The 21,791-nt window shown below is 42.9% G+C and overlaps 1 protein-coding gene and 1 long non-coding RNA gene across 3 annotated transcripts in view; one reads left to right on the plus strand and one right to left on the minus strand.

Annotated features, from left to right (window-relative positions):
• Positions 1-4,937, minus strand: part of NUP210 (nucleoporin 210) — a 64,824-nt gene extending 59,887 nt beyond the window's left edge. Inside the window, exon 1 of the mRNA XM_065074889.1 lies at positions 4,743-4,937. Within this exon, the coding sequence (XP_064930961.1) occupies positions 4,743-4,891 (149 nt within the window). The 5' untranslated portion in view covers positions 4,892-4,937. The remainder of the gene's footprint in view (positions 1-4,742) is intronic.
• Positions 4,663-21,556, plus strand: LOC135580435 (uncharacterized). Of its 2 annotated transcripts, XR_010474985.1 has the most exons (4): positions 4,663-4,841; positions 5,714-5,856; positions 9,566-9,669; positions 12,612-21,556. It is a non-coding gene; the product is annotated as an uncharacterized LOC135580435 (long non-coding RNA). The 2 variants fall into 2 exon arrangements; XR_010474984.1 differs by lacking the exon at positions 12,612-21,556 and having other exon boundaries at positions 9,566-12,605.
• Positions 21,557-21,791: the final 235 nt, after the last annotated feature.

The raw sequence follows: 21,791 nt of genomic DNA on the forward strand, positions 1-21,791 counted from the left end.
ATTTTACCACAAGCTTATCTTTGTGTTTCCTCCAGCTGCATGATGGAAAATGGCTAGAGACAGACATCTTCCCACTAGGAAAATGCAGTAAATAAATGTGGGTCTAACCAAGTTGTTCTGAAATTAGCTTAGCCTGATTGCAAATTAAAAAATAAAACTAATATGTGACAGCTTGCTTCCAAAACACAAATGTCACACTTTGCATTATTTCAACAAAATTTTCCACTTTGTTATATTTTCTCATATGTAGACACTTTAACTGTGAGACCCACACCCAAAGAGAGCAAAAGTCTTAAAACATGTAATGGGTGTTGAGCAGTAAATACTGCCCAAAATTAACAATACTCCCTGTTCTTTCTGTCCTTCGTCCCAGGCAGGTTATGCTCAGATGCAGAAAGAGGTTTTTTCAACAGTAAATCTGCACTGCAGGTTGACACAGCAGCCAAGAGGGAAAACAACTATTACTTCTCCTGCCTCTTCAGCTCTGGCAGAACAGCTATGCTGCTGATTCACGCTACCCAGTCTGGTTTTGAGCCAACGCACTCAGGTAACACAGGCCTGAGCCACAGCAGCCCAGCCTGTCTCACTTTACACACAAGGACACCTCAGCCCAGTTCTGAGCTCCTTGTGGTACCTCCAGGAGTTGGAGCCGCGCTGGGAAAGCGGCCGCTGCAGCGCAGGCACCTCCCAGAGAGAGGGAGAACATCCTGCTGCCTGCTCTGATGTGTCAGCGGGAAACGCAGAGCAGGCGAGAACCAGAGCAGGGGGAAGGATGGCAGGGGATTATAATCGGTATCTAAGATGTTACTTCATAATATGGAAATTAACAGTCAGCATCTCACACAAAGCATTTTTCAGTGAGAGTCAAAGACAGGTTTTTTTAGACCTGTGGTAGAACAGGTAATTCATGAAACAACAGCAACAAAACCCTCAGATTATCAGAGATGAGCTTGTCGGCTTTATAGCAAAGTAACAGACCCAAATCAGCAATGCTCTATTTAATACACATTTTTAAAACACATAAGCCACAGCACATGTCTCATGGAGCGATAAGATCAATTTACAACCCAGTATCAGAAACTTGACAAGATAAGAAGCTACAGAATGAGCTTTGCTGGCCAGGTCCCACAGCAGCAGTGTCCACAGGGCTCTCTGGCAGTACCTGTGCATTGTGCAGCTCGGCCGCTGGGTCTCGCTCCAACACCTGCCCCCTGTGCTGCTCACAATGGCAATTAGCTTCACGCAGCCTCGTCAGAGAGGGCTCCAGGTGGCAATAAACTCACCATCATATTTGTAACAAACAACATTGTTCAGGGCCATTACTGCCTTTGAACATTCCCCTACAGGCGAAACCTTTCTGTAGCTAAAACTCCGACTTCAGTGCTCCGTGGTTCAAACCCAATTGGTTCTATTGCTCAAAGGTAACTCCTGAAGCTTAAACTTCCCACCAGCTCTCTGATGTATCTCAGTTCTACAAGATATGAAATAATGTTACAGACATGTAAGCATATTTGTATGCTACAGATAATTTCTGCTATAAATACCCTGTGCCATGCTGTATACCTCCAGGGAAAATGGGTTATTTTGTTTGTGTCTTCTCCCACTCTCCCCCAAAATGTTATCATGGTAAGGCAGATTTCAAGGAGAGAATTTTGCTCCTGAATGCTTTCCTTCTTCCAGGTGTAATTTCTGGATTAAGGTAATTAAAAGATAAATACAGATGTAATTTAAATGCTAAATATAACTGCACAGACTGTGTTTTATCCCTGAAGATAGTACCATGTACAATATTTACAGATGGGAACTCCGTATGCTTTGAAAACAAAGCTTTTACCAAAAAAACAATTTAACATAAAGGCAACCCAAACTCTAGACTGCATGAGCATCTTGAAAATCAGAAAATACTTTAAAGCCATTCTCCTAACTCTATTATTGCTCCCAATCTGCTGGGATGATGATAAAATTTGACCCTTTCCCTTTGAATCACTGGAATTCTCAGACACCACTTCAATCACTTTGAAAATCTCCTGCTTTCAGTGGTAAACCTGAAGCCCCAAAGGGAAACTGGAAAGAAATAAGGCCACATCATGTTCTTAGGGACATGGTTTAGTGCTAGAGCGAGGTTATGGTTGGACTCAACAATCCTGAGAGTCTCTTCCAACTGAAATGATTATATGATTCTATGCCATAGCCTGATTTGTCACAAATTTCCACTTAAATTTGAGAAAAAACTTCTTCTCAGTGAGGGTGGCAGAGCACTGGAACAGGCTGCCCAGGGAGGTTGTGGAGTCTCCTTCTCTGGAGACATTCAAACACGCCTGGACATGTTCCTGTGCGACCTCACCTGGGCGTTCCTGCTCCAGCAGGGGGATTGGACTAGATGATCTTTTGAGGTCCCTTCCAATCCCAAACATACTGTGATACTGTGAAAATTGGACACTCAGGTATGAATTCTGAATGTTTGAGATGAGTAAGGCAGTCCTTCAAATACTCAAAAGACGTACTTTGAAGACATGCAGTTGTAAGACAGCTTCCATCCGCTCTCTCTAACCTCCCCATCACCCACGTTACAAAGCCCTGGTCCCCTCTCCATACACACTAAGGGCCAAAATCTCACAATTTACATTCCAAATCCCATCTTTCATGCATGCAAACCCACCCACCATTTTACAAACCCTGGGTGAGAAGCAGTCACTCCTTCTGAAGTCATTACATTTGGTACTTCCTAACTCCTTCAGTTTAACGGGCCTCCTTCCAGGAATAGCTATTACTGACGGCTTTAACAGGAATGTACAGGAAACTCGTCAGCACGTAGCTGCGGAGTTGCCCCCCTCCAAAGCACACTTCAACCTGATCCCCTACACCTCAAGGCCCACAGATGCCATCCAGCAAACATGCTCTGAGCCCCACAACGAGCACTACTACTTCTGCTTGGCCACACACGCCCAGCGGCTGCTTCCTCCTGAAGGCTTTGTAAGAACACGTTGAGTTTTACCACCCACTTCCTGCCAGCCCCTGCAAAGCAGAAGTGAATAAATACACATTTACAACCCCAGTACAGAAAATGACAACACACTCTGTGTGAAGTTGGTATAGTTTCCTCAATTCTCAAGCAAAATTAATCTCCGAAGGGCAGCCAGAGGGTGAGGATGGAAAAGCATGTTGAAGCTTACCTGCATGGTCCATTGCTGGCAACTGGCACCAACATAACATGCTCTGAAGTGCCTACACATCACCTATGTTACAGATACATACGTGGACCAAATCTGGTACTTCCCTAGAGTACAGTCTTATATATCTTCATCCGCATATTTCAGTGAGATTTGCAAAGGTCTACATACTTCTGACAGCTGGATTTCACCTGGAACATGCAGGAACAGCTGTATCCAGCCCAATATCGCCTGACAGTTCGCTGGCAAAATAGGACAGACTGTCTACACCTCCTAGATTTTACTAGTGCTTTGATGAGCTTATGTTTTACCTTCATAGAATGTACATCATCACATAAATAAAATGCCTTAAAGACTCAGCTGCCTTTAAAGAGTAAGAAAAAAAAATACCCCATACTTGAGAGATTTTCACTAAGACGGTCCATATAAAAATTAAATTACACAAGCACAAGCAGCTCACTTAGTAACTTCCTTTCAGTCGACTCTTGGAGTAACTCTGATTATTGCTCTTGGGTGCAAACACCCTCAAATGTGTAAGTTGCCACAGACCAAAGGCTTGTAGCCAGCGCAGGGATGAGAAGTGTAGGACCACCAGGCAAATGAACTGATACAGAGTGAAAACACAGCCCTGCACGATGCATTTCAGTAACTGCCAGCCACAAAATAACAACTGAAAACTGCGACATGCATCCATCTGGCACAGAGGAAAGTATCACCCCAAACATCTCCTGACTGCCACTTTTTTATCAGGTGGGTACCTCCTGCTCGTTACTGATCCACATTACAATTCGGGCACGCTGAAGGAGTTGGCAACACTTGTTTAACATGAAGGGAACACAGTTTCTAGATCTGCACACACAGCGGTATTCCCCTTTAGCCCTGCGGCTCAGCACAGCCCAGAACCGGCTCCTGTGAGCCTGGCCCATAGGCCTCTCCTGGGTGAGCGGGACAGAGGCTCCCAGCCAGCACATCCCAGCTGCCCAGCAACGAGGCTCCAGAAGAAACCCAGAAAACACACAAACTTTTAAAACTTGACTTTTGTCTTCGCCAGTCGACGTGCTCGGGGTGTCGCCAGCGCCAGGAGGCTCTCAGCTCAGCCAGGTGCTGGCACCCGGTCTTTGCACCCACTCCCCAAACTCAAAGCTGCAGAGGGGACACCAGTGAGGTACACGGAGAAGCGGAGGGGACACCGGTGGGGTAAGCACACGTGGGGCGCGAGGAGCACGCGGGGCACCCGGCCATGGCGGGAATCTCCCACAGCAGGGACCAGCCCCGGCCTCCACACAGCGCCCCCTCCAGGGGGCTTAACCCCCGCTGCAGAAATTAACCAGCCATGGTTTGCAGAGCCCAGCCGCTCCCCTCAGAGATTATCTCCATTTCTGTCCCCAGGGGGCTGGGCCACCCCACAACACGGCCGGAGTGAGGTGAGAAGGGCGAGGGGCGCAGGCCGGGGGCCGCGCTCAGGCCCCGCCGGGCCGCGCGTTCCCGCCGCGGGCTGAGGAAACGCCGCAGGTGCATCCGGCGGCGGGGGGGGAGAAGCGGCGGCCGAAGGGCGGCGGCACCTGCACTCACCATCGGTAGCAACCCTCGCTGGCCTCCAGCGTGAAGTTGACGCGGGTGCCGCGGGTGAAGGGCAGCAGCACCTTGGGAGTGTTGAGCTTGGAGGAGGCGGTGAGGTGAAGGGAGAGGAGGAGGAGGAGAGCGGGCGCGGGGGGAGCCATGCTCCGCCGCGGGGAACGGCCGCCGGCGGGGGCGGGAAAGGGCGCTGGGACGTCAGCGGCGGGGCCGGGCGCCCCGGGGGGCGGAGGGGCGAGGGAACGGGGCGGGCCCGGCCGCTCTCCTCGCCCCTCCGCCCTCCCTGAGGTGATTCCCGGCGGCGCCAACCGCGGGAAGCGGCGCTGTGGTCTGGGCGAGGGGCGGCCGCCGGGTCCGAGCACCGCACAGTGTAGCCGAACGGGCTCCTAACGGGGCGCAACTTGTTGGGAACGCCTTGGGCGCCTGGAGAGGGAGGTGGGTGGTTTGTGGATTTTTTTCTTCCCCGAAGGGATAAGGCTGGTGCTTGCGGCCCAGGTGGTGTTTCTCACGGGCCGGAGCTGCCCCAGCAGCGGCCTCGGGTCGGTCACAAGCGGCTCTTGTCACCCGTTTCCCCGCAGCACCTTCCACCGGCCTGGGACGGCACAGCGGGGTGAGCTGGTGCTTTTAAACAATGGGACCTGTGGATTGAAAAGGCAAACAAACAACAACAAACACAAAAAAACCCAATAGCAAAACACAAAGCAAACCAACAAATAAAAAACACAAAACAAAACAAAGCCCAAACTATTAAGTTGATTAAATCCCAAATCCAATTGATTAGAAAAACCCTAAAAAAAAAATCTGTCAGATATAGGTGTTACATTACATACTATAGTCTTCCATTATGGTACATACAGTGATGCTGACAGCCAAGTTAAGCAACTGTTCTTTATTATAAAAATATCGATTTTCTATATGCTTACCCCCTTCGATTAAGACTTATTTTCTCATATAACTTTCTGTCCTAGGGAAAAAAAATGTTAGGCAGACCCAAGTGCAGAGAAAGGTGAAGAAGTCAAGAGAAGGAACTTGGTGGTAGATGAACTGCACAAACAGGGTGAAGACCACAAGCAGCTTTGGTCTGACCCACTGGAGCTCCTCCAGGAACACAGTAAGTAGCTGGATTTCGTCAGCCAACCTAACACGAGCTCAGCCTTATCCTGTGTATTGCTCAAAACTGTGGTGGAACAGCATGGGAAGTAGGACAGTGCAGGAATAGAAAGGAAAAGGAGGGAAGTTTTAACCATCACTGGCAGATCAGTAATCATTTTAAGTGTGTTCAGAGCATGGCGTGGAATTCAGGAATCACAAGTCTCTATTTGTTTGGATTTTTTTCCCCTACATTTTGTAAGTATATTGCAAAAAGTATATTTTTCCTCCTGGTGTTGATTTGACTTTGTAGTGGATGGCATCTTACTATTTAGTCCTCCTCGTTACCGATGTTTTTGTGGAAGACTTTAAATTAACTGCTGATTTATGTGGAGATAAACGTGATTCTGTAGGATGGAATTTCTGTGTAGTCGATAATTTGCTTTCTTAGAAACTTGGAACATACATGAAAGTACTCTTGAAAGACCATTGTGCTCTCTAAGTCCAAAGTCAGGCTGGTATTGTAATCTTAATTTGCCCTTGTTGCCAGTGTGCGTTCACATATATCATCATTTCAGCATGTGTTTAACGGTAGGACCTCTTCACCATTCATGGTGCATGGGAAAGGTCACACTCCTGGAATTAATCAAAGCTGTTTAGTGAATGAAGTTATCATGTGGAGGGTCTGCCTGTCCCTACCTACAACAGAGGGATGGCATAGATATGTGGCAAGAGAAGGGATTTTAAGAAGGAGACAATCATCTTGGAATTAAGGTAGTTAAATTCTGCCCAGGAAGATGCTGTCTAGGGACACTTGGGAGCTTGCCCAGTCCTAATTTAGGTAGTATAGAAGTTAACCAGTTCTCATCTACTCTAAACAAGTAAACTTATACAGAACTTTTTATTTACCCAAGAGTATTTTTTTTTCAGTATTTATTCAGCTAGTGTTTTATTTATCAGTACCTCAGCAAGGCTATTCCATTTTCTGCCCCAAAGGACTGTGTGCAGCTGGACAGTTCACTTCTCACTGCAGCTTCTGTTCGTATATTACTCATTTTTTGAATGCACATCTTGAAATTGTGTGGTCTGGTTTAGAGAAGAGCTGAACTTTACAGCTGCGATTTAAGTCACTGGGAGTTGGGCCCAGAAAGATATATGGTATTAAAAGCTCTGGCAAATCAAGCCGCTACAGTTGAACTTGCTCCTCAAATACAGAGTTATTTCTTTTCTTTATTTTTTCTGTCAATTAATCTCTAACCTTCCTTCAAAAGCATGTTGTGAAGATAAAGTCAGTAAGGACTCAGCTATTAGGGAGGGATGTGATAAAATAGCACATGGCTAAATCAGTACAATGTGTTTACAGTTAGTATAATTATAGCTGAGTGGATAAGAAATAGATAGTGAGTACCTTGCATCCTGCTATGAATGACACAAGAAAATGTCCGTATCCCGGTACATCCTGGCTTTTAAAAGTAGGTTTTGGAAGCTCAATAAGTCTTTACATTCTTTCATCAGCAGAGTGATGAGTATTCAAAATTACTGTTGTTCTCAAATACTTCTTAGACTTAAGTGATTTTTCAAAGGAAACAACGAAGTTCACTTAGGACCTTAAAGCTTATTGATGAAACATGGCAGTTAAGTACAGCAATTAAATGTCTGGCATATCATCCAGAGCATACTCAAAAGCATTCTAAGCAATTTTGAAAGTAGAGTGAAGCAGGAGACGTTGATGAGCAACTCTGCAGTTTCCGTTACACAGTGAAATTATGAAGCGAGTTTGCTGCTTACTGAAATGGAAAGTCCTGCAAGGCAGCACCGTGTGAATGTCAGAGGCTGTTTTGGACAGAGCGCAGGAGGCTGGGAGGCAGACAGCACAGCCACGTGCTCTGGGAGAAGTTACTGCAGTCACAGCTTGACTTGGTGTAGGTGCTGCAGTGCTCTGCTTTCTTCTACCAAACTGCAGTGGTGAGACGGGGATGGGGTCAGCGCATCCCTCCTCACGCTAAAATGACAGTGCAAAGAACATAAGAATACCTCCAGTCATCTGAGCAGTTAGCTGGCACTGCAGGGAATTGGAACAGGGCAGACCTATTAGGAACAGGAGATAATTTTACATGTGTATCGATGTACACCTGAGTAAGTCTGATAAAGAACAAAAACGGAAATTTCTTAGTCACAAAGAATACAATTATAGAATGATAGAGGGAGTACTTTAATGAGCTGTTTAATTGTGAGAGGGATAAAAGCAAACAATAAATGGTTGTTCTCCAAGCAGCTGAGCCATTTGTGGAAGAATTTAAGAGGCAATCAAAATACACACAGTAAATAACAAAGCACCAGGTGCTGATAATGTTTCTATTGAAATACGAAAATAAAAGGGGGAGATTTTACAAATTTCCTTGGTCAGAAGATCTGAAAACACTCCCAAGGCAGCAAGGAGACATGAATTAAATATTTTAACTTGATCAGTTTCTGGTTTTTATAGACCTAGAAGAAACCTCTATCATTATATCATGAGGTGATCTTCTGTTCACAATGAAATAATTTAAAATCCCTGTTCAAAAAAATAAAGTATCAGAGTGGCACAATGATGATGGTGCCTGTTTGCCCATCTTCACTTTGAATTGCCTCGATGCTTCCCCAGCCTTCACATCTCAAGCGTATACAACGTGTCTTGTCTTCTGGCAGTACAGGGACTTGAGGGTCTCATCACGTGCGGGAAGCCTAAACCAACCTGATACGAGTACTAAACATGGGTCTGACCTTGGGGTTATGCACACGTACTTTCCTGGATTTAGGCCTGAGTCTCTGACAAATTTTGAATTAAGAAAATCTCAGGTCCTAGAGTTCTTTCAGGAAAATAAAAGGTTACTAAAAAAAACCATATGGCCAAGGAACACCTTACTTTATTTTCTGGCATTTCATATTTCAAAATGCCTCAATAACTTAAAATATTTAAAAATGCTTCTCTCAAAAACAAACAAAAATCCAAAACAAAATGAAAAACACCAAACCACACAAATCAACCCACACCCCAACCCAAACTCTGAAGCTCAGAAGGTGAAATTCCAGCCAAATGATAAGGCAATGAGGCATGGAAGATTATTTTAAAGTGTACTGAGTCAAGCTAACTCAAAGCAGTTCCAATCATAACCCTTGCAGCTCTGTCTGTACTCCTGTTGACAGTATAGGGCTGGTTCAGTGTAGTATGAGCAGCGAAATGCACTGTGTTCAATGTAATTGTAAGAAGTCTCATTAAACTGGGTGAGTCAGGGCTCACCCGGTAGAATGATTAAAACTATTCTGTGCTATCAGGCTCCTGAACCTCTCAAGTAAAATAATATTTGATTTAAAGGCTAAAGACTGACTGACAAGTAATAGTAATGTGTTTAGTGAAAAGACTTTTCCTCTAGGGATTGAGAAGAGATGGGGAGTTGCCTGCACCAGGCTGAGTAGGAGATGAAAAGGGCAAGTTAATAGACTTGGAGAAAGAAAGTGGTCAGGGAATAGTAACCGAGCGTGAGAAGAACCGTGCTGGGCCTTTTTTTGTCTGATGTTGTCTGTGTTTAAGGGGAAGACTAAAACAGTATCCTGCAAAAATCGCTGGGAAAGATGGCCAGTTTCCTTCCTCCTTATCAGGCTGTACCTTGAGACACCTCAGCTGCCCTTTTGTGTCTCTCCCTTGCTGACCAGCTCCATGGCTTTTGTTGCTCTGTTTTTTTCCTGCTTAGTTTGCTGTCTGGTTCCGTCCTTGTAGCTGCAGAGCCTCGCAAAATATCTCCACCAAAGAGACATCAGTCAAAGAAGTATTTGAAGTAGTCCAGCACATGAAAAGGTACTTAAAAAGAGTCAACAGAGGAACAAAAATCATAAAATTGTTTTGTTTGGAAAAGACCTTTAAGATCATGAAGTCCAACTATTAACCTAACGCTGCCAAGTTCACCACTAACTCATGTCCCTAAGTGCCACATCTACAATGTCTTTTAAACCCCTCCAGGGATGGTGACTCCACCATTGCCCTGGGCAGCCTGTTCCAGTGCTTAACAATCCCTTTGGTAAAGTCATTTTTCCTCACATCTAATCTAAACCTCCTCCGGTGCAACTGGAGGCTGTTTCCTCTTGTCCTATCCCTTGTTACTTGGGAGAAGAGACCAACACCCACAAGGTGACAACTGATGTCCCTTAGTGCTGGCAGAAGGCTCACGAAAGTTAGTAGTTCACAGATCATGGTTTTTGTGCCTGTGTTTAGAACCATCCATTATTTGAAAATTAAATGGAAGATCTTGCATATGTATTAATGTACAGAGCAGTTAAGCTTGACTGGCAAAACTCATTAATTAGGTGTTGATCTTGTGGCTGGATGTGCATAGGAGAGGTTTCTGCCTCTGCATTATGGCTCCTGCCTACCTGCAGAGAATAAATTGTAAAAGGGGGCATTACACTTCATTACTTTAAAATAGACTTACAGAGTATATAAAACAACATTCCTCCTTCAATTATTTCTTTATCACTTTCTCTAGTAGTAGAGTTATCATGTTCAATTTACCGTATTAGACTTTTTGTGTCTTCATACATCTATTGAAGGTTTTATGAGAACATCCTCTCAGCCTTAAAACCGTGCTCTACAGGCATAATGATGGATTGGTAGCTACTATAAAATTGAACACTTTGGTTATGCCTGCCAGTATTTTCCTTCCAAGAGAAGATGTTTGGCCAACAGAAGGCATAAATTCAGTCAATTTCCAAAATCAAGGCAGCCAGTTAATGGTAATAAGGACAGAAAACTTAAAATTCCATCAAGGTTGATTTCCCTCAGGTTATTCAGAAGGAAGCACTCGTGTTTAGAAAATCAGTACAATAAGGGCCAAGCTTGCCATTCTTTGCACAGTCTAATCTGCCAGGGATGTCACTGGGAGTTTTTGAATGTGACTGAGTCCCAAAAGAAGAATGTCTCTCTTTTTAAATCTCTGCTCCTATCACATAAATCCATTTGATATGCAAGACTTTCGCAGATGGTATAAAACCCCAAGGCCTTACCAAATTATTCAGGATGAGTCTGAAAACTTATGAAACAGTAACATCAGATAAAAATAAACCTTTTTCACTTCAGAGTTTATCTACCTTTCTAATGTAAATTTCTGGTTATTGAAAAGGTTATTTATAGCTGTCTGTTCAAACAGTTACATAAGGCGCTTTTGCCATGTGCCTTTCTACCCAGACAGAAATCATCGTAATGAGCTTTTCACTGAACAACTGAATGAACGCCTGAGTGACGAGAATTCACAACACAAGTAGCAAACAAACAGAAATCCCGGCCTTTGTTTCTGCTTTAAATGCTTCAGGGAAATTCAGGAAAACACAGGAATCTGAAATCTTGAAAAGAATTAATACCATTTATAAACAGGCATGTGAATATGTTTAATGACTCCGTTAATAGTCTTAAGGGAAGTGAATTGTCATCTTTTCAGGGTTACTTGGTTGCAAATTATGGTGTGTACACCTAAGAAATATTAAGTGCGCCATCAAGTACAATAATTCTGAGGCTTTTTAAACGTTTACACTGTTCTGCATTGGTCTGGTATTTTCTGTGCTTTAAGCACCAACATGGCACAATTTATAACATTCCATCACCTTTTCTATTTTTGCCATTCTGTCCCTGCAGTAGTTTTCTGGCCGCGCTGATCTCAGCACTGACATTGACCTCGAGTGCTTCTGTACCTGCACAGCAAGAGTCAGACTTCTGCTGTGTTTCTCCATATAGCCTGGCAGTATATAATATGCATTTCAACTGAAAAGTTCCAATTTTTTCATTCAAAATTCCCGTTCTTTCCATTCTAATATATACATAAGTACAACAAATTCAGACCTTGAAGAAACCTAACACAAATTGTGTTCTGTGTGTAGTGAGTCTTTCCAAGGGAGATTTCACTTTGCTGCAGTAGAATTTTAGTAGAAAAAGCAGGAGGTGCTGCAATATGCAACAGAATATTACATACCACATACGCATTGCACTGAAGTGAGCCCAGTTCTATTTTGTCTACTTTCAGGATCACTTGTCCAGGTGGGCCAAGTTACCTTGGGGAATGAAATATTGAACATTGAAATAATATCTCTTTAGTGAAGCAAAAAAGTTGTTTTCGATATGAATTTGAAACTGCAGGTTTGTAACGAAACAATGTTAAATACAGGGTCAGTGAGACAAGATCCCTGCAGGTACTGAGGCAGTGGACAGAGGTTTTATAGATCTCTCGTTTTTTAAAAATACTTTCAGAATCCTGGCAAATCAAGATCCAGTCCCAGCTACACAGACACAGCTTCACGAGAAAAAATTGTGCGCAGGGTATGGCACAGCAAGCAAAACTCAGGTCAGAGTTTTGCTGCTTATGGCCATCTCCACATGCAGACATCTTTCTCCTTTTTTGATTTTTGTTTCTGTTGACTCTAAGACTGTAGTCACATGCAAGCCTCGTGCTTTCTTTTACCCTTTCTGTCCTGTGTATCTTATGCTGCCACTTTACTGCTGGTCCAGCCTGCTTCACAGGTATTTAATTGTGTTTCACAGCTTGTCATTATCTCCATTTTGCAGTCGTGCAACTAAAACGCATGAAAAAAAATCTGACATCGTGCTAGAAATTCCATTCTTAACATTCAATATCCCTGTGTAAAATACCAAGCGCTTTGCCAGTCTGCTCTGTGTTTGAGCTTCCCAGGTGGCCTGTATGATGTCTGGAAATGGGATATGGGTGAAATTTGGAGGCTGACAAGGACTTTCTTCAGACAGGACAGAAGCGTTACCTCTGCCTGGGCACCTGGAGATCGTGCAGCCACTGCACACGCGAAAATCTCCTGTACAGGTGTGAGCAGAGTAAATCTGACTGTACCATCTGGGCCAATGAACATCTACATTGCCATGGTGGACATCTGGAGAAGAATGAGGATACGCTGAATGCTGCTCTACCCTGGTATTAGGATATGCTGAATGCTGTTCTACCCTGGCATGACCACTGAAAGTACAGTCTGATCCTGTTACCGTGACCTTCACTGAGGTTTAAGTGCCTAATTTATCTTCGAGATTTAGTCTTAGTTTCTGAAGTTGGCGATCCAGGTGACTAAATGTGAGCGGGTACCTAATGATGCAGGTAGCATCCAATGGAACTTAAAGGACAGAATGCTCCCATTTTTTGTTAAACTTTAGCAGAATTTTCTCAGCATCACACATTAGGAATCTGTATCTGCCTTCAGGTGTTTAGTAAAATCTAACCTAAGGAAAGGAGTCTGCTTTGATTAGAACTTACATTGAAAGCTTTAGTAAGAAAAAGCACATTTCCCAAAGACCTTTATGGCTACCTAGGAAAAGGCCTATTAGCTCAGTAACACAGGTTATTAAAATGCTGATAATTCAAATGCATTATTACACCTGTATATGCTTTGTTCTCTCAAAATGTTCACGAATGAAAGAGGTTTATTTCAAACCACATGAATATGCATTTGTATTTTCTGTATTATTCTTCCAGCTCTTCTCTGGTACAAAGTTCAAACAAGAGGATTCGTACTTGGAAGACACCAATCAGAGTATTTTAAAGCTGCTGTATAGATTACACACTTTTTAATATGCTGAAATATAATAGTTTAAAAAATAACTCTAGATCTTCTGCTGGTGTTTATACAACATCTAATTATAACAGTAAGAACACTAAGAAACAGCCATTTTTTTGTGTGGCTTGGTGATGTTTCTTCTGAATACACTTTTTGCTTACAGAAATGTCCGCTACAGATACTGTAGCCAAGTGTCAGAGAAATGTGGGAAATTTTCTGATATCTAGAAAAAAACTAAATGACTTTGACAAGGAAGCATGTCCTGCCAACATGTCTACAGCTATAGCAGCCATCAGTTTTGTTAATTTGCTTCATCTTTTACTTTAGGCTTCTATTAGCTATGAATTCTCTACCTTGTCCTCTCTGGATCAAATACCTAAACAAGTTTTGACATCCCAAGGATATTCTGGCCAGGGCAATTTTAAAAATTGCATAGGGGAAAAAAATCTTGAAGTACTGCTTGATAGCTCAATGATTCCGTAAGCAGCAAGTGGAACAGCTATACAGAGGTGATAGTTCCTCTCTTTTAAATTTGCTTTGGTTTTCTCTTAAGTAACCTGTTTTTTCACAAGTCCCAGAAAAGTCAGTGGAAATTGCAGGCGCTTGTATTCGCAGAGTTTTTGGTGGTTGGTTTTTGGCTTTGTTTTTATTTCCTCTCCAGATTAGGGATAAATCACAAGCAATCCTGATTTTCACTGTCACCACTGCTGTTCTTATGTAGTGCATTTAATTCATTAGGCTGTCAGTTTTCAATTCAGTAGGAGGTTAATATTAGTATGTCTCAAGGATCTGTACTGTAGTTAGTATTTAATACACTCATTAATTTTCCAGAAAGGCAGAAATGAGGGCTAGAACAAAGAAAAATGAGGTCAGCAGGATTTGCAGATGACAAAATTATTTAATGCAAGTCTTGGTAAAAGAAGGCTGTGATGAACTTCAGGGAAACTGGACTAGACAAATTGGCAGTCTAATGGTTGATGAAATTCAGACGTTGACAAATGCAGGGTAGAAAACTTTAGAATGAAAAATCGGAGCTGTTTGTACACCTGGCCCCGTTGTAACTTACCACTAACTGCTCAGGGAAAGCGAGCGCCCAGCACAATTTAAAGCTCTTCTCAATGCCCATCACTTGCAGTCTAAATAAGGTGTTGTAATACAAAAATATGGCATAGAAAAGACCCACAATATGGTGGAAAGTCTTAGTTCCAGTTTTACTTTAAACTTTCCAATAAGCTAGGGTCATTCCATCTCCTGGGAAATGTAGCAGGAGAGGGCCGTGTCGCTAATCGTTCCTAAATCCACCTCCAATTCTGGTTGGTTTCTGATGCAAGAGGCTGGAAGCCCATTGTTGTAACACCTGCTGGGTTGTGCAGGACTCTGTGGAGATCGTTTGCCTCCCTTTGCTTTTCATCGCCAAGCTCAGTGCCAGCTGGTGGTGTTCTCCTGAATGTCCTTCTCTCCATTTATCAGGAGGAAATCTCTCTACAAGCTGGTATCACTCTACTCCTCTGGCTTTATGATCACCCTGAGGACACCAACATCAATCTTCTTTATTTCTCCTAACTAGCTGGCATCTTGATTACACCATTTTTTATGTTCTTGATGAATGTTTCCTCTTGAGATCCAGGAGGCACATTTGTATTCTCCTTTTTTCCCCATTTGCTTTTCTTAGTGGTTTTGGTTCCTTTTGAGTAAGTTCTCACTACCTCAGATCAGTTCTGTGCATGACAAGCATATTAATTGTGGGAGACAAAGAGCCATACAAGTTCATTAGCGTTACACGTGCTGAGCTGAGAGCCAAAGTGAGTTACACTAGAAACAACAGTAATCCTACAAGACTTGATATTTTCGATACATTAACTCTGCTCCAGTGTGAAAGTGCAATTTTAAACCTTTTCCCCAGTGGAATTGCCAAACAGTCCTTTAGTTGTGGTGGCAACCCAGAACTGAAAACACAGAAGGGTCTTTGTCAACAAGTTTTCATGCAATTTAAACATTTTTGTTCATTTTTAGTAACAGTGGACCGACAGTTTTTCTTACTTTTCCCAAGTAAGAGGTCTGCAATAAGTTCTGTGAAACACATTAATAGAATCAGAAGAATCGCCATATAGCTCAGTATTGGCTTATGACTGATCCCACACCCCTGGCCTTCAGCTTCAACACCCTTGGAAGCACAAAGAAGGTGCCTCCCCAAGGTTTAGTTGTTGTGACAGTTTAAATGAATCAGACATCCTGCAGCTGTCCAGCTGGGCTTCTATGGACAGTGGCTTCCAATTTGGGTTAGTTTTGCGCTGCAGAGAGGGGAATATTGTATTTTATAAGGAGGGTAACCCATTCACCATTTAGTTTTGTTTTCTTTTCCACAAAATGCCATTGTTTAATTCTGCAAACATTCAAATAACCCAGTAATAGCTTGCAAGAAGACAGGCTGTTACAAAGCACACAGCAAGGTCAGATAAAAATATGCTAAAAATTACATTTTAAAAAACTCCCAAAACAACCACACTGAAACGTTAGGTAATACCAGAGCAGGATTGCTTGATCAAACATAGCGTACCTCTTTTTGTCCACACGTAAGGTTGTGTAATCTTTAATTACCTCTTCAAAGAGTCTGGTATCTGGCCATTCAGCAGATCCCCTGCTCTGCTCAAGGGCACAGAAAGGATGGCACTGAACTCTTTTGTTTTCTCCTCGTTATTCAAGTGTTCGCCCTGAAGCTTTATCTACTGCGCATGATTCAAACCATGCTCTAGAGGACAATAATTTATTTCCATTTCTGTCACATCCACCCATCCAAGAGCCACCACTAGTAAACAGATCGCGACATTTTTGCAAGCCAAAAGAGTTTTATTAGTCATAATTATAGGAGTAGTAGCATTAATAGTACTAAATACACCGGTGGACAGCTGAGCGCAGATGCACAATTCACAAGTAACTACTCATTCAAAATAGCCTGGTTTAGGGCCATACTCAAGGATTTCTGACACTGAAATGTTTAGATTTTAATTTTGTTAATTTTACGTATAAATGATTCTGTAATTCCAATGTCAGGCACCCCCTAACCATGACAATATTAGTGAGCATCTGTGACAAGCTCCAGCCCTAATTAGTAAGAACTCGGTTTCACAGGCAAGGTTGATACCACTCTCAATGGGTAAAGGCCAGTACCAATAAATTTCACTGCTTTGGTTCACCTTACTCAGTCATAACAGTTTTTGGCATAGATGCAAAGTTGCAAATTCCCAGGGGCTGTGCAAAGTCCCAAATAGGAGATTTTGTCTCTGTCATAGTAGCCAATATAACCCAAAGACACATGGATTAAACAAACACAAATATTTTTCATTGAGGCACTAGAAAAAACCAGGCTGGCCTGGCAGAATTTACCTTGAAGTTAATCTTGTATTTCATAATCAATTAAGAGTTAAATGTGAGCGAGCAGCAAATGCTCTCCCAAGTGTCACTGATTAGAGAGAAGGGCTGAGCCTGCAGAAATAAGCCTGTGACACGCAGCAGGGAGATGAATCACCTTACCTGTTGTTTGGGTGATTTTTTCCCAGCTTTTCTGGCACTGAGAGAAATCAGAAAAGTTTCCACCCCCTCCTGCTGCTTTAAATCAGCACAACCCCCGAATCAGGATGATATAAGCTGCAATTAATGCAGAACTAATACAAGAGTTGGTGTAATCACAGTAGCTTAATGAGAAGGGTGCTAATTACTGGTCATTGACATACCTCAGCTGATGAGCAGCTTTTTCCTCTTCGAAATGAAGGGGGTTTATTACTATCATATGGTGTGATCGGCATGTCTTTGTCCAAATAACTTCCTGTGAAAGAAAAATAAGAAATGAGCTGCTCCTTCCACATTAAGAGGAGTTTTGCTGAGATAGTTGAAAACCATGGTTTTGTTTTGCTCTGATTGTGTCATTCAGATGGAAGATGGTGAGGAAAACACAAGAGGTCATCTTCTGAAATTCTCCTTCTCTGTGTGGACATTATGAAGGATCCCTGGCTCTGATGCTTTCTAAAAAACAAGCATTTCTTACACTGAGATTGCATCAGGGTGCACTATCTTTGTTCCCATGTTACTTATACTATCTACTTATATATGCATATGTCTATACAGATATCTCTTATGGTTCTGGTGGACAGCAGGATGACCATGAGCCAGCACTGGGCCCTTGTGGCCAGGAAGGCCAATGGTACCTGGGGTGGGTTAGAAGGGAGTGGTCAGTAGGTCAGAGAGGTTCTCCTGCCCCTCTGCTCTGCCCTGGGGAGACCACACCTGGAATATTGTGTCCAGTTGTGGCCCCTCAGTTCCAGCAGGACAGGGAACTGCTGGAGAGAGTCCAGCGCAGCCACCAAGATGCTGAAGGGAGTGGAGCATCTCCCGTGTGAGGAAAGGCTGAGGGAGCTGGGGCTCTGGAGCTGGACAAGAGGAGACTGAGGGGGGACTCATTCCTGGGGATCAATATGGAAAGGGGGAGTGTCAGGAGGATGGAGCCAGGCTCTTCTGGTGACAACCAGTGACAGGACAAGGGGCAATGGGTGCAAACTGGAACACAGGAGGTTCCGCTTAAAGGTGAGAAGAAACGTTCCTGGTGAGGGTGGCAGAGCCTGGCCCAGGCTGCCCAGGGAGGTTGTGGAGTCTCCTTCTGTGCAGACATTCCAACCCGCCTGGACACCTTCCTGTGTAACCTCATCTGGGTGTTCCTGCTCCATGGGGGGATTGCACTGGGTGAGCTTTCCAGGGCCCTTCCAACCCCTGACATCCTGTGATTCCGTGATTCTTTACCAGTGGGAATTTTTATTGCAGTACAACTAAGAAATGTTACATTGTTTTACAGCAAATAAACATGGATCACGTCCCAGATGTGGGAGTGTGATGTGGTAATACAGGTCCCAACGAGACAAACCCCAGAGTAGTGCTGTAGCTGCACAGAGCCAATGCAGGCTCTCCTTTGGCACTTTATTTTCTTCTTGATGAGGTTTATCTTCACTTCATAGATTTCTGCCTTCCTTAAGAGTTTCCTGGGTACAAAGCAAAGCAAGCACTGTTGCAGAATCCCTCTAATTTTTGTGGGTAGTATATGCATTTCTGGATCAGTAGTAATTAAATCAATTTTTCAAAAATGACTGAAATATTGATTTAAAAATACCACAGGGAAGTTCTGCGGGGAATTCGATCACCATGACTTGAAGGAGGGTTCTTCACCCTTTAAAAATAAACACATATATGTATGCCACTTTTTGTTTTGTATTTAGTGTTTTGTGTACTGGTTTAGTTCCTTCCTTCAATAACCAGTTTGGCTGAATGCAGTGGTGCGGGGCGCTTATCTCAGAAGCTGCTGTGACCTTATTCAACTACATTTTGCCGTATCTGTGTTGTTGCGATGGTTACATCATCGTCATTCAGCAATGGAAACATCTGTTTGGTGATGCCAGACAGAAGGAGCTGGCTGGTACAGGCTGCCTGTGTGCTAAAACAAGCGATGCAAAACAGCGCTATTAATTCGTGATGCCCAGTACCGTTCGAGTGCCAGTTATCTGATAATTCACCTCTAAGTTGTGCCGTGATATCTGAGGACAAATAAAATGTCCAGTGTAGTTACCGCAAGACGTCCCTGTCTAAACGTGTAAACATCTCGTGGTGCCGGTGCGAAGTTTCAGCTGAAGGTCTTTGACTCTGAAGGAGATTTTCTGAATAGTTCTGAGCTTATCAAACCCACAGAGCCTGGACTAAAGCCAGGATGTTTAGTCACGGCTCACACTGTTGTGGTTCCTTTGCTTTTCTTGGCTGTGCTCAGGTGAATATTGATATTGAAATTCCTTCAGGAGATCCCTTGTGGCATTGTTGTTGCAATTTATGAATCTAAAGCTAGCACACGAATATGAAAATGTTGAAAAGGAAGAATGGATTTGGACATATTTCAAGTATGTTTTGTGTTGTGGCAATTTTTTTTTCAATGAGCCCCCGACTTCTCTTGGGACACCAAAGTGTTCCCAGTTGTTGCAAATGCTGATTTTCTGCTGGTAGCAGAAAACGCACGCCCTGGGGATGCTTTATGTGCTTGGCTTTAACCTGGAACAAAGGAATAGTTAAAGATGATTGTCCTCTATATTTAAACCAGATTTCTATATTAACTTATCTTTTTAGAGAAGATTCTTTCAAGGGAACTTGAACTTTCACGTGTGTGTTTTGCAGCATAAGCTTGAATGTCCTTCCTTATTGTACGGCCCTTTTTCTAAATAACGTTGCCATGCCAAGAGATGTGTCCTGTGTAAGGGACGCATCAATGATTCTGATGAATCTTTTCTCATGGGGCTGTTGGACTGGGCATTTTAGTCCCCTCCTAGCCTTTATCCCTGTGGGAATCCCCCTTTCTACTTATATCTTTAGACATATTCTGTAAAACTGCATTTCCTTTCCCACCTCTAATTTGATTAAGTACCAAGCCTAATTACTAGGAAATTGTTACAATTGTTCCATTGAAAACTGTAGCAATTGTTACCTTGTTAATGGGAAAGGTGCCTCAGGCCATCAGAAACAAAAAGATGTCCTGAAATATGGGATTTCGTCTTTTCCTGGTAGTATACTGAGTACCTGTGGTCTGAATGTATTTCTACTGAATGTCCCTGGAAAACACAGGGAGACATTTGTGATTGACTTTGCTGCTTTCTTGAGTATTATAAGCAGACTAAATATCAGTTTTATTATCAAAGCACTTAAAAATCAGAACAGAGCAAATGTCAACTAAACGTGCTCAGCCGAACATGCCAATTATTAGATGAAAACAGTTTTTTGTGAGTCTGGTTGTTCTTAGGACTGAATATTATGAAAACTGTATGTGTTATATACACCCCTGTTTATTTTGAGAGGTAACAAAGTACTAGACTTCAGGTGGTCTCTGTAATTTGCAATGAATTTACAAAATTCTATGCCGTACATAAATATGCTTTGGGAGAATGGCTACAAATCAACTGGAGCACAAATCTGAGGTATTAGAGAGTGTGTTATTAATTAATTGTGTGTCTCTCCTGTGCTCATGTTTACCCGGTTAAGAAGCATCTCTGGAGGGACCCGCAAAATTAAACACTTCTTTGAAAACTCTTCTTGCTTCAGAAAACTCCTCTTTGTACCCTACACCGTCTTCTCCATTTTGCCATTAACTTGCAGATATTTGCAGTGTTTGAGAGTAAATGAAGTCTTGTGGCTTCCTCCACTGGTCATTGGCACAAGGCATTAAGCTGAGTCCCTCTAGTGAGTTTGAAAAGGCCATTTAAAGTCTGGTTTAGAGAAACCCTTGCTGAGATCTGTATAATCTGAATTCTGTTGCAATAGCCTACATGTCTCATTCTGAAAATCACATGACACTGAAAGCACAAAGCAGCGGTTAGTGGTATCAAGCTCTATTGTTTTAAAAACTGAGAAATTCAGTGAGATGTAAGTCAGTGAGGGAGAAGGACTTGGGTTAATAAGAGTGAAGATCAGACTGTGAGGAGAATAATGATTTCTTTAGGAATATTCAGGCCTTGCATTTCCAGCTGCTCTGAGCAACAGCAAGGGAAGAAAACTGTACCAGTTTCTGAGCTCCAAAAAGCACAGACCTTTTCCTGCTCTGCTGGAGCACAGGAATCGATAATTTCACATTTTCTACACACCACGAAAGTAAAAGCCTGATCTCAGTCATGTCACCACAGGGCAGATCAAAGCCCTCAGGATCAAAGAGATTAAAGCAGCACAGGCTCTCAAAGTATTGTTTTCTGATTGAAAACCACTAATTAAAATTTATGTAGAAGTTCATGTAATGAGTTACCATTAAACATTTTTACAGGAAAAGTCAGTCCCAATATAAATTAAAAAATCCCTTTTCTATATCCCTTTAACAGCATTTCACCCCTGATTTTATCTGTAGCACATTTCTTCATGTTATCTGTTTCAAAACCTCCAAGTCAAGGTAGTTTGAAGGGAAATTATTTGTGACGTGGCTCTTATTTCAGTCCTGAGCGTGTCTTGCCCTTTCAGGAAGGATATTTTGCACCTCATGAGTGAAACAAATGAGCTGATTGGACTGGATGGTCTTTCCAGGTCCCTTCCAATCCCTAACATTCTGTGATTCTGTATGATTTGCACAGAGCATTTTTTTGACAGAGGACAGGTTGTGGTGACAAGAGCTGAGTGAGACTTTGGTGGTAGCTCAGCTGCCTTGGCGAGGAGGAGGAGGAGGAGGAGGAGGAGGAGGAGGAAGAGGAGGAGGAGAACAGCTGCTCGTGCCAGGCCTAACCAGACCTTCTGGGATTATTCCAACTCTCGCATCATTCCAGCCCCAGGCAGGAACTGGTAAGTTTCTAGGAGGTTAAAATA

This window comes from Columba livia, chromosome 10 (assembly GCF_036013475.1).
Source record: "Columba livia isolate bColLiv1 breed racing homer chromosome 10, bColLiv1.pat.W.v2, whole genome shotgun sequence".
Lineage (NCBI taxonomy): Eukaryota > Metazoa > Chordata > Aves > Columbiformes > Columbidae > Columba > Columba livia.